At 43.1% G+C, this 12,903-nt stretch overlaps 1 protein-coding gene and 2 long non-coding RNA genes across 5 annotated transcripts in view; 1 reads left to right on the top strand and 2 right to left on the bottom strand.

The window, feature by feature from the left end:
• patl1 (PAT1 homolog 1, processing body mRNA decay factor) overlaps window positions 1–1,493 on the top strand; it is a 33,140-nt gene extending 31,647 nt beyond the window's left edge. For 2 of the 3 annotated variants that reach the window (XM_057035900.1, XM_057035902.1), the window contains 3 exons: window positions 175–266; window positions 1,032–1,181; window positions 1,316–1,493. In XM_057035900.1, the coding sequence (XP_056891880.1) occupies window positions 175–266; window positions 1,032–1,181; window positions 1,316–1,337 (264 nt within the window). In that variant the 3' untranslated portion in view covers window positions 1,338–1,493. Of the gene's footprint in view, window positions 1–174; window positions 267–1,031; window positions 1,226–1,315 lie in introns of all 3 variants that reach the window. The other variant, XM_057035901.1, reaches the window with a different exon arrangement.
• Window positions 1,302–3,331, bottom strand: LOC130527559 (uncharacterized). Its single transcript, XR_008951061.1, has 2 exons — window positions 2,845–3,331; window positions 1,302–2,467 (listed from the first exon to the last, which is right to left on the bottom strand). It is a non-coding gene; the product is annotated as an uncharacterized LOC130527559 (long non-coding RNA).
• Window positions 3,332–11,853: 8,522 nt separating this feature from the next.
• On the bottom strand, window positions 11,854–12,423 carry LOC130527575 (uncharacterized). The gene is made up of 2 exons (XR_008951076.1): window positions 12,256–12,423; window positions 11,854–11,926 (listed from the first exon to the last, which is right to left on the bottom strand). It is a non-coding gene; the product is annotated as an uncharacterized LOC130527575 (long non-coding RNA).
• Window positions 12,424–12,903: the final 480 nt, after the last annotated feature.

Genomic DNA, 12,903 nt, shown 5'->3' with positions numbered 1-12,903 from the left:
TTATAGGTTTTGTCCATGAGTAAAATCAAAAGAAAATATACTACTATTTGCATGTTTTCGACAGAGCTAATCAACTGAGTTAAATCTCTGAGCTGTCATTAGGCTTCTGCTGAAGTGCTGATTATATTATAGGTACTAAAACCAACTCAAAACACAAACCTTTCTTCTGTTCAGTTTGGTGTGACTCTGTTGTACCTGATCCTGAGTGAAGGAGAGAGGATGCAAACCTTGGACCCAAACTGTCAGCTTATGGAGGACAACAGATGGTAAGCTACATCACCCATATTACTTTTATCTTAACTCCACCTAAATTTTTAGGTTCTGTTCTATTTCCACCCTGTCTAGTAAATACTTTCTTCTCCTGCCAACAGGCAACATAAGTAATGACCATGTCACTGATTTCTCAGTAAAAACATTTTTATTAGTGTTATTTCCACCATCTCTCCAAGAAAATTGATTCAACAACCACATAGTTCAGAGGGAACGTTTGCCATAGCTGAACTACTGTACTCTGTCCTTTTTATAATGAAAAGCACCTCTAATATAATAGGTGGATTTTCTTTCTCTGAGTCCATTCTGTTGTTGACTTAGGGTTAGGGTTGGATTTTAGGCCATTGTCCTGTCCTGCATCATGCAACTTCTACAGAGCATGAATTGACGTCCAGACCATTACTTATTAATCTGACATAAACTTGGAACTCCAGTCTCTCCTCAGTCATTGTAGGCTAGGATCTGATGCAGCAAAGCAGAACCCAATTTATGATGCATCATACTTCATAGTTCAGATTACGTTTTTAATATATTATTTGGTGCTGCAGTCATATGTAATTTTTAAACCAGACATCATGCTGCATGTCAAAGTAGTACTGAGTAAAGGGGCCAGACAGAAGGAATGACTAAAATCCTACTTGAAATTTTTGTAGTTCATATTATCCAAACTTTTTTCATTCTCCTTGCATTTGACACCTTTCCAGCAATTTTTTTTAAAAAAAAGTAACATTTTCTTTTCCTTTTTTGTGTGTGCTACCCAGGACTGAATTGGTGTTCTCTGTGTCAAGGGAGCTGCTGAGCATTCCATCCTCCTCTCTTTCCTCTCCTCTCTTCATCCCTCCCAACCTGCAGTCTCTCCTCTCTCGCTATGTTGATCAGCAAAGCCTGGAGTATTTGCATGACAAGTTACAGTAAGCTACATGAGCACATGGTCATTCGAAGCATTGTGTTTTAGGTACTTGTTATACATATTAGGTCATAGAAATATGTACCAAGAATCTGCTCTCATAGCACAGTAAGTAAATATGGTCTTTGTTTTTCTCAGGATCACTCCTTTCTCCAGGTAGAAGAGACATCACAATACATCTCTCACCAGTCTTTGCATTTCTGAATCATAATTCATTTAAATGTATAATACTGCTTTGTGAATATGTGTGGGTGTGTGTGTAAGTGATCTGAATATTCTAATTAAAAGGTATTTCTATTAAAAAAAACAAAACAAACTGCAGCCTCTTTGACTTTCTATTACTCCTGTTTTGCATTACAGATGTTACTGGCTACATCTTGCATAGAAATATGGGCATTTAACAAATATTTTTAATTTGTAAATATTTTTAAATTCAGATTATTCAGTCATGCCACAGATGTGCAAAGTCAAGCACCCAGTCATGAAGTCTTCACTGGACAAATTATACCTAACCTTACATAGCGCTGATAGATTTTATCAAGAGATGTTCTTAACACCTATGAGGGGCATTCAGGCCTTCCATACTGCATTAGCTTTCAACTCCCCACAAACCTGTCAGAATTAAACATTTCAGATTAAGATGAGATGCAGAAAGGCTTCCAGTTCTTTTAAACTCTCCAGTTGACTCATTAGACCTATATGGATTGATATGACCTGGATGAAGAGAACCTATTACCACTTTATTAGGTACACCTGTTCACACAAATAGCTAACAAGCCAATCACATTGCTACACCTGTAGATATGATTAAGACTTGCTGAAGCTCAAACCTGCATCAAAATGACAAGGCCTCCTGTCGCCTGAAAGTGTGCAATGGATTTACTGTTTATTTTCAGTAGAGGAATCCCCAGCTTGCTGAGCTCGGCATCATCCACAGTGACTCTCTGTTGGACACGCTGGTATAATCTGGTCAAGAGATGTTTGTGCGGCAACCCGCCAGCCTTTGCTCTGCAGTGCGGGTGCAGCCACAGCGGTTTGACGAAGCAGTACATCAGCCTGTTCTTCCTGGAGTCCAGCAGGTGGGCAGCCGAACGTCATTTACTGAACTTGAGCTTTTGCACCAAAGTCGATTCAGCGGGGTCTCCGTTGGTGCGGCCGAAGAGAGCGTTGCCCCAGCGTGCAGAGTACAGGCTGTCAAACTGGTGACTGCATCGGTTGTGGAGATGGAGCCCGTTCCATGCAGCAGAATACACAGCAATGGCATCAATGGGTCTATTGCAGAAAGTTTATCTGGAAAAAACAAAGCAAAGTGTCATGTGCAGGCAAACAACTAACCAGAGATTACTACTGTCACCAAGCAAGGTACTTGCTGCCCACACCTTTCTTGGCTGTATTGTCCCCTCACTCCCCACTACTGTCCCTGCACACTCATGGACATTCTTTTGTTTGTAATACTCAATAGGCATGTAGGTCACAACATTGAACGTAAACATTTAATTCGGAAACAAAGAAGGCAAACAAGCAATTCGAGTATGGAGGCACCTCAATAACACAATTTCTATAGATGCGATTAGCGACATTATCCAGTTAGCAGAAAGTTGTTTTTCACGGCAAAAGTTAGCTTTCGAGCACATTTACAGGTACTATTAGTGATGGGCAAATGATACCGAGGCTTCGGAGCTTGTGTCACTCTTCCCGAAGCGGAGTGATTCAAAACACTGCTGCTCTCGGGCATGATAGCTGCGTTTTGTGGCTCGGCTTGGAACACCAGTGTCACGTGGCCGATGTTTCGCTTCGCGCTTCATTGCTTCAAAATGTTTCAAAGCTTTTCATTGGCTCAGCCTCTCAGTGTGTGTCATTGGCTCGTGGCGTTTCAGTGCATTCTGAGTCAGATTTGAGTGGTTTGATGGCATACCAGCTATAGAAGATGCATTATTTTGCTTCAAAATTGTTTGGTCGTGAGGAGATAGAGATTTGGAGCGTGAGAGTATTTTGGCAAGTTTCATGGCGAGTACCACCAATAATCGACGTTCTAGAGTTTTGAAGACAAATAACTTTTCTGCTTCTGTGAATAATCATTCCAAATCAAACATATGACAAACCATTATCTTTAAAGGTTTTCCTTAAAAACACTTCACACACACAAAAATAATGTTTCTGAATTCAAACACCACGATCATTTGCAAAGTAGGAAGGATCTCTAATCCTGTTAGGGACTTTTAGTAGTTTTTAAATAAATTCAAAAAGTGTTCAATGAACCCTTAACCAACACTGAACCCTTAATATAATTTGCATTTATTCATTGGGTTAATCTTGAATGTGTTTTAGAGTAAGGGGGAGAGCATCTGCATATTTTATTGTAAAGACGATATAATCATTATTTGGTATGAATGAACAAAACCCCTGGATGAGCACACAATTAAGTTTTATTAGTGTCATTGGATTGAAACAGTGCCAGTGCTTCAGTCCTGCTCTTTGGAGGTTGCTGTGGCTTCAGCTGTCCACCAGATGTCACCGTCACTGAAGTCTCAAAGCTTTGAATCTTTTGACACAATTGTTAGGAAAGCCTCAGTGCTTCATGAGGCTTCACTTGCCCACCCCTAGGTACTATTGCAAAGATATGCTTCGAGCACGCAAAAAGCACGCAAATATTAAATGCACTGTAGGAAAGATGGGCTGACTTACCTCAATCCAAATTTTCGCAGGTCGATTCCAGACGCCTTTGCGCACGGCCCTCTTATTGGGCTCGGATGATCGGGGGCCCGCCTTCTGCCTTCGGGACCAATCAGAAGACTTCCCCGTCTACACCTCGCCTCGTAGGTGTAGACTCCGGACAAATCAGAGGGCCCGGCTGTCTACATCCTGCCCACAAGTGTAGACTCTGAGCCAATCACGAGCCAATCACGAGCCAAGACCGCCCCCAGTCTACAGTCTACATTGCACTCTGCTCCAAAAGAGATTTGCGAGCTGTGTGAGTATTTGGCACTGTGGTGTAGTATTTAGTGTTATTGCAAGAAAGCTGTGGATTTGTTCCCTGACTGCACTAGGCCATTCTGCGTTGATCTGTCACAGCTGTGGGCAATCATGCCCGTGAGTCACTTCGCCCCGCACACCTGTTGTGCATCTGGACACTTAATGAGCCCCTTTCTTAAGGCACACCGAGGCACACCTGCTCCCTGCCAGATCGTTATTCGTGTTCCGATGACTTTCCAGCGTATTCCTGTTTGCCTGCCTGCCTGGTTCCGACCTTGCCTGTTCCTGACTATTCTGTTTTGCCTGCTCCCGGGTAAACCCTGTCTGCCTTCTGCCCGATCTCGACCTTGCCTGTCCCCTACTATTTTATTCTGCTCGCTCCCCGGTGAATCCTGTCTGTTGTCTGTGTCTGACAATAAAGCGGTGTTCAGCCAAACTCCTGTGTCGCATTTGGGTTCTCATCTGGTCCTTGACATTGATCATTAAATTTGTTGCTCAATTGCTACATCTGGATAAATAAATTAAATCAAAGAATTTTAATGTCTAATTAAAACACAGTACAAGGGCTGGTAAAACCTTACAATAAAGGTATGTCTCAAAAATAAATTCTGTCTTCCACTCAACAAGCACAAAGCACATTGTAACGCATGAGAAAGCTGACACTGACAATTGAGAAAACAAAGCCCAAATGTGCAACATCAGGATGCCATCTCAATAAGGTTTACCTGCAGACACAACTGCCACTCATCCACTGTCCTGTGGGTGGGTAATGTTTTTTGATGATTTTAGCTTCCATACAGCTGACATACAGTTATACATCTCTGCTGAACTAAGTGATGTTCCATCGTTGACCAACTGCCATCAGTAAATACATTGGAGAGCAATAATTTTCCAAAACTAAATGTACACAAGATGGATTATCTTAGCCTCCGCTATAGTAAAAAACAAAAACTGTTGAGAAATCTTCAAAAATTACCTTTCTGTGCTAAATCTGAGGTGACTAGTCTTGGTTTAGTCCAGATTGAGGTCTCACATCTCACAAGTTTAAAAGAAAACATTTCAACATTGCAAACATAAGATATGCTGAAATGTAATACCTGCTCGGTTCTCTCTTTTTTTCCCCCAACATTTAAAGTTGACTTTAATGTACTACTATGCACTTAGATGTAGAATGCCTATAACAAACATTTACCCCCCTACCATGGAGCTGTAAAATTAATGCAGAAAATATCCATCAATCTTGGCTGTTTCATCCTGGGTAGTGACTCCAATGCTCACTAGTCCACACAATTCCACTTTGCACTTTTGTGTGCTGCCTTAGGGTGAAATACACGAAAAAAATAATTGCAGGACCTTGTCATCACTGGCCTCCTAGTAAGTGAGGAAATAACTTCATTTTTCAGTAGGTACAGACAAGTAATATTAGATCATACTGTATCAACACCATTGCCTAAAGTGGGAGAGATTAAGTATCATAGTTTTATTGTCATTTTCAAGTGTGTAAGTAATGTCTGGCACCTTGCACAACAACTGTTCAGTGTGCCTTAACTTGTGTAAAAGTAACAATCACAATAAAGATCACTAAAAGTTGAAATCAAAATGATTAGGCTTGGAATATTATGTCACATACAGTCCTGATTCAACACAAACACACACACACACACTTACACACACACACACACACACACACAGAGTCTATTTTGCTCAGCCATGTGTATATAATAGTTAAAACTTTCAAGATTATTTCAGAAATTAAATATTTTTTTCTATTTCTACTGAACTAAGAACTAGATTTATTTTTTTTTGCATTTAAAAGCAAACAACACCATCATGACCAACAAAAGACGAGAGGCAAAACCCTGACTGCTGGTTACCAATTACACATTTGTAATTTTTCCAGACATAAAGATTAAAGATTTTTTCTGTTATAGCATGTAACATTTTAGTAGAGCTATCTAAATGTGCACTCTATTATATTGGATGAGAAGGGAACTCTTGTCTCGTCTCGTTTTCTCCCACTAATCCGGATTCGGGTCGCGGGGGCAGCAGCTTCAGGCCCCTCTTTTTCAAGACTCAAGTTTGAAAAAAGACTTTTTGAACACCAAATTTAATTTTTATACAGAAAATAATTACAGTACATCTGAAACAAATGATTATATCTTCGACCTGCTTTTCTCCAGATTGTCACTATGTTTCTCTATTTTCTGTTATCTCTTCTCTAATTGTCTTCTCTTTTCTTTCTTACCGCTATTTTTTATTTTTCTTCTTCATGCTACCGCTATTTTTTATTTTTCTTCTTCGTGACAGGGGTTGCTTTGGCCTGGGGAGTTAAGTTCAGCATTCGCTTTAAAGATATCTGGCGCCATCTAGCGTTGCGAATGAGTATAACGTCTAGACCGCGAATGTAAGACGACCCCCACTTTTTCAGTCTTATTTCAACGCAAAAAACACTGTCTTATATTCGGGCCAATACAGTAATCTCTCCACCTAGTCCTTGGCCAGCCACAAGGCCGCCTCCCAGCGGGACATGTCCGGAACACCTCTAAAGGGAGGTATCCAGAAGGCATCCTAGCCAGATGCCCAAGCCACCCCAGCTGACTCCTCTTGATGTGGAGAAGCAGCGGTTCTACTCCAAGCTCCTCCCAGATGTCCGAGCTTCTCACCCTATCTCTAAGGAGGAAACTCATTTCAGCTGCTTGTATCCGTGATCTCGTTCTTTCGGTCATCACCCAACGTTGATGGCCATAGGTGAGGATTGGGACATGGATCGACCGGTAAATCGAGAGCCTTGCCTTCCAGCTCAGCTCCTTCTTCACCACGACGGATCGGTTAAGCGCCCGCATCACTGCTGACGCCGCTCCGATCCGCCTGTTGATCTACCCTCACCCTCGTGAACAAGATCCCGAGATACTTGAACTCCTCCACCTGGGGCAGGACCTCCTCCCCAACCTGGAGAAGGCACTGTACCTTTTTCCAAGCGAGGACTATGGACTCTGACTTGGAGGTGCTGATCCGCATCCCTGCCGCTTCACACTCGGTCGCGAACCATCCCAGCATTTGTTGGAGGTCCTTGCTCAATGGTGCCAGAAGAACCACGTCATCCGCAAAAAGCAGCAACGAGATCTTCTGCCCACCGAACTCAACACCCGGCTGCGCCTAGAAATTCTGTCCATCCCATACTCTTAGAGCACCCTCGACAGGATGCTCCTGGGACCCAGTCATAGGCCTTTTCTAAGTCCACAAAGCACATGTGGACTGGTTGGGCAAACTCCCAACTCTCCTCAAGCACCCCAGCAAGGGTAAAGAGCTAATTTGTGGTTCCAAGACCAGGGCGAAACCCGCATTGTTCCTCCTCGATCAGAGGTTAGACTATCGATCTGATCCTCTTTTCCAGCACCCTGACTTTCCCAGGAAGGCTGAGGAGTGTGAACACACCCTCTGGTCCCACTCTTAAAAATAGAGACCACCACCCCAGTCTGCCAGTCCAGGGGCACTGCCCCCGATGTCCACGCAATGTTGCAGAGGCGTGTCAGCCAGGACAGCCCTACAACATCCAGAGCCTTAAGGTACCCTGGGCGGATCTCAGCTGCTCCTGGAACTCTGCCGCCAGGCAGCTGTTTCACTACCTCGGCAACTTCAGCTCCAGAAATTGGATGGTCCACATCCTTGTCTCCCGACTCTGTTCCTCCTTTTGGATACATGTTGGTAGGATTGAGGAGCTCCCGAAAGTATTTCTTCCACCCCCGCATAATCGCCCCAGGAGACGTCAGCAGCTCCCCACGCACACCTAGCACGGTGTGAGCAAGTTGCCGCCTGCCGCCCCTAAGACGCCAGACAGTTTGCCAGAATCTTCTCAGTGCCGACCGAAAGTCTTCCTCCATAGCCTCACTGAACTCCTCTCACACCCGAGTTTTTGCCTCCGTGACCGTCTCGGCTGCAGCCCGCTTAGCCAACCTGTACTGGTCAGCTGCTTCCCACAGACCAGCCATGAGACCCATAGACCAGCCATGACCTGTAGGCCTCTTTCTTTAGCCTGACGGCTCCCCTCACCTCTGGTGTCCACCATCGAATATGGGGATTACCGCCATGACCAGCACCAGCCGCAACTCATAACAGCCGCCTCGATAATGGCGGAACGCCACCAGAAGGCGATTAAAGCTCTGTCGGAGGTGGGAGGTAAAGACCAGCCTGACGGGTTCCTCCACCAAGCGGTCCCAACAGACCCTCACTAAGCGTTTGGGCCTGCCATGTCTTTGCGGTGGCTTCCCCCCGACCTGATCCAACTCACCACCAGGTAGTGATCAGTTGACAGCTCTGCTTCTCTCTTCACCCGAGTGTCCAAAACATATGGCAGATCAGATGACACGACTATAAAGTCAATCATTGACCTACGGCCCAGGCTGTCATGGTGCCAGGAGTACCGATGAACAACCTTATGCTCGAACATGGTGTTATGACCAAACTGCGACTAGCACAGAAGTCCAATAACTGCACCCCACTCTGGTTTTGATTGGGCAGACTGTTCCTCCCAATCACGCCTTTCCAGGTCACGCTGACATTACCCGCGTGAGTGTTGAAGTCTCCCAGCAGAACGATGGAGTCTCCAGTCGGGACACTGTCCAGCATCCGTCCTAGGTCCTCCAAAAAGGGCGAGTACTCCAAACTATTGTTCGGTGCATAAGCACAAACAACAGTCAGAACACGTTCCCCGACCCGAAGGCACAGGGAAGCGACCCTTTCACTCGACCGCAAGAACTCCAACGTCAAACTAGAGAGTCTAGGGGCAAGCAAAAAACCCGCCCCCAGCTCTCCGTCTCTCACCCTGAGCAACTCCAGTATAGAAGAGTGTCCAACCCCCCTCAAGGACTTGGGTTCCCGAGCCAACGCTATGCGTGGAGGTGAGGCCGACCATATCTAGTCGGTAGCGCTCAACCTCCCCCACAAGCTCCAGCTCTTTCCCCGCCAGAGAGGTGACGTTCCATGTTCCGAAAGCCAATTTCCATAACCGAGGATCGGACCGCCAAGGCCCCTGCCTTGGTCCACCGCCCAATCCACACTGCACCGGACCCTTCATGCTCCTCCTGTGGGTGGTGGGTCCACTGGGGACAGGAGTGTCCACATAGCCGGTTCGGGCTGGGCCTGGCCGAGCCCCATGGACGTAGGCACAGCCACCAGGCACTCACAATTGAGGCCCAGCCCCAGGCCTGGCTCCAGGGTGGGGCCCCGGTAACCCTCCAGGCCGGGTAAGCGGCTTCTCTCTTTGCTGTTCCATGATGGTCTTATGAACCATTCTTTGTCTGACCCTTCACCTAGGACCAATCTGCCTAGTGAGACCCTACCAGGGGCAAACTGCCCTGGACAGCATAGCTCCCAGGCTCATTAGGGTACGCAAACTTCTTCATAAGGTGATGGTTCACGGAGGAGGAGAAGGGAAGTGAAAAATAAAAAAGTCTGGTTTGTAGTTGCATAAACTGTCACTGAATTTTATCCCAGTGGCCAGTTTGTCAATACTTCCACATATTAAGGATGTCAGAGGTACACATTTTTCTGGCATTGGCGTTTTTATCACTGTGTCAGAGTTTTTGATGTTTATGCCTTCCTCCTACCTCATTCCCCTCAGAAATAATAGGAACCCCTGCCAGAGGGAAAGTACACCAGCACCACTTAGTGGAGGTGAAAGAAGAAAAAGCAGGAAGAGAGTGAGTGGGGAGAGGAGGGCGGGGTCTGCTAGACGCTAGAAGTAAAGGTTTCCAGATGTTTTGTTATTATTGCAGAAAATTTGATTTCAGCTATAGGCATCTGTCATGTTTATCGAGACTGCAACAGAAACAAAGAAATATGGGCAAAGGTGAGTATCCCAGTTGACTTGTTTTAAATATTTATTTATTTATTTATTTCCAATTTCTTTATCTTTCATTTAAGAAAATTAACATTGGCTGTACCACCAGGAGACTGGAAAGAAAAATTGAAATTTTGGAATGTTGAAGTCATGCAAACATAAGTTAATGTTTTAATTCTTCATCAAAGTTAGTAATTAAACTATTTGTGCATGCAGGCAGGCAGGCAGGCAGGCAGGCAGGCAGGCAGGCAGGCAGGCAGGCAGGCAGGCAGGCAGGCAGGCAGGCAGGATACATAAAAATAAATATTTTTTGTTACCCTTCAAGTTGGTAAATCGCATGGCTTCAAACAATTGCTTTAAGAATAGAAATCAGACAAAAGAGCATTAAAACAAAAAGATGACAAAACAAGTGAGATTTGGAGGATCAAAAAAGCCATTCTGTCTATGTTTCTCGGAATAATATTTTGAAACACACATATGTTTGAATACTACTACTAGCAGTTTTTTATGGGTATTATCCTATCCCAAACTTTCCTCTGATTTTAAATGCAGTATGTTAACATTACTTTGAGCACATTAAGATTGAACAATATTAGCACTTCTGTTAAAGTCAAAAATTCACAATAATGTATATAACATAAACACTATAAGAAAAATATCTTATAAAAATATTTTGTACACTGAATTATATATAATAGTTTTGTGCAAGGTCAAAACATAATAATATACTCCCAACATGGAGGGGAAAAAGGGGATAGTTACAAACAGTGCGCAGGCATGCTTTCAATATATGTGTGTGACAAAAGATCCATATACACAGGTATATGGGGGTGGGCCTTTAAATGCCACTGTTATAAATGAGAAGTTAGGATCAATAAGCACACAAGCAAACAAAGCAAAACAAATATAAACAGTCATTTAGTGAAAGAAAAAAAGTAAATAGTAAAGGATATTTTCAGCAAAGCACTGAAGCAAGCTGAAGTTAGCAGCAGTGTATCATTATTGTCCAATTAAACAGGCTTTCAGGGCCACACTATTGATTGAGTTCTAGAGCCTAGACATGTTGAGGCCAACCGGACCGTCCTTTACTCTTCTTATCACTTACTGTTGTGAGATACGACGACAAGGATGAAGTTATCTTTGAGCCCGCCATCTGTGGATACATGATTCATTACAATTACCGGTACCATTTCTTTTAGAAATCTATGTATAGACATCAAAAACTTCTGTTATTTTAAATACACTCAATACAATACAATGTTTTCTTTTTGGATTGGATAACTGTGGTTGTGCAAAAATATACAAGATATGTCTTGCAATACATTTTGTTGGAAATAATATAATGAATGTTGCTGCCATTTAATAACACCCTGCTTACTAGTTGTACAGATAACAGAACAATCATGTTAGACACTGGTTTAATATAAGTAATTATTAAAACAAAGACTTAAAAATTAAAATCTAGTATAATTTACACTTAAACGTTAACAGTTCCTGGCCATTTGAAATTTGACACTCAATTGAATAAATTAAGATTAAGTTTAATTTCGCAACATTATTGTAAGTATATTTTCTACGGCAAAGCAATGCCCAAAATGCATAATACAAGCGATGGAGGTGTGTGTTTTCCTTGCTCGAACAATTAGCTCTTAAAAGTCGTCGACGTCTGCGTAACGTTTCTGGAATAACAATCCAAGTGAAATTCCAAAATTAAATCTCAATCTCGTTGGCTGTCCTGTTCGTGCGTGCCCTTGGTGGAATAGCGTAAATTTCTTATGTTTTTGCCGCACCTTGTAAAGTTGTTTTATATCCCTGCATGTGTAACTGGTGGAACTCCGCGTTGTGTTTTAATGAGACTCTCGTGTCCAGGATTATCTTTTTATTCTGACAGCAACAAATAAAAATACGAATAAACAGTTAACAGCCCACTTCCGTTCCTCTCCCACAAGAGTATATTGCAAAAGGGGCAATACAACTAGTTACATACCTGACAGCAACAAATAAAAATACGAATAAACAGTTAACAGCCTGCTTCCGTTCCTAGACACACACAAGGCGGGAAGACATACATTAGCGAAACTCGTCATGGCAAGTAAGCTAACGGTCAAAACTGTTTAAACTTCATATTCAAGTGCTGGTATGTTCTATTGTATTTATAACATGAATAAACAAACACATTAAACAATCAATTTGAATACATAAATGTATGAACAGAGAACCAAACGTAACTAATCCAAATTGATGTGATGGAAAATGAGACACCCACCTCTCCCACAAGAGTATATTGCAAAAGGGGAGAGGCGGAAGGATCACCATCACTTTTATAGGGGACACCACAGAAGAAGAAATGCAGGACACCGGAAATTCTGTATGGACCATATTTTGTGTAATTAAACGCCCCATAACATATCATGACACAAAGGCCCTGTTACACTCACCCCCTCAGAATTACACAAAATCACAAAACCAAAAGAGTAGTAAAAAAAAAAAACACCCCAGCACCCAGCACCATAATACAAGATCAGCCATAATCACACAATCAGCTAGACAGCTACCTCTTCAAAGAGTCAGAAAACTCCATAGACACAATAGAGATGCCTTTTACATCTCAAGGGGAAAATATGACTGCCCAACCACAGGCGGCTGGGGTTTAAGGCATGGCAGTGCACATCATACCAATAATACAAGGTACAGTTGCAAAACAAACAAACAATACAGCCATAGACGGCAGTCGCCCAAATGCAATGAAAGTACACAATTCACAACAGAAAACTACATAATCATGACAGGAGATGGAACAGGTCAAAAAGTGAGGTAACCTGAGGCATAGATTCAATAAGGCGAGGAACTGGCCTAATGACCCTGCCAAATCGTGTAATACGTTGGTTATCCCTAAGTGACTCTACAGGGACAG

The sequence above is a fragment of the Takifugu flavidus genome, chromosome 6 (assembly GCF_003711565.1).
Source record: "Takifugu flavidus isolate HTHZ2018 chromosome 6, ASM371156v2, whole genome shotgun sequence".
NCBI lineage: Eukaryota > Metazoa > Chordata > Actinopteri > Tetraodontiformes > Tetraodontidae > Takifugu > Takifugu flavidus.
This window is presented reverse-complemented; position numbering and strand designations above follow the sequence as displayed.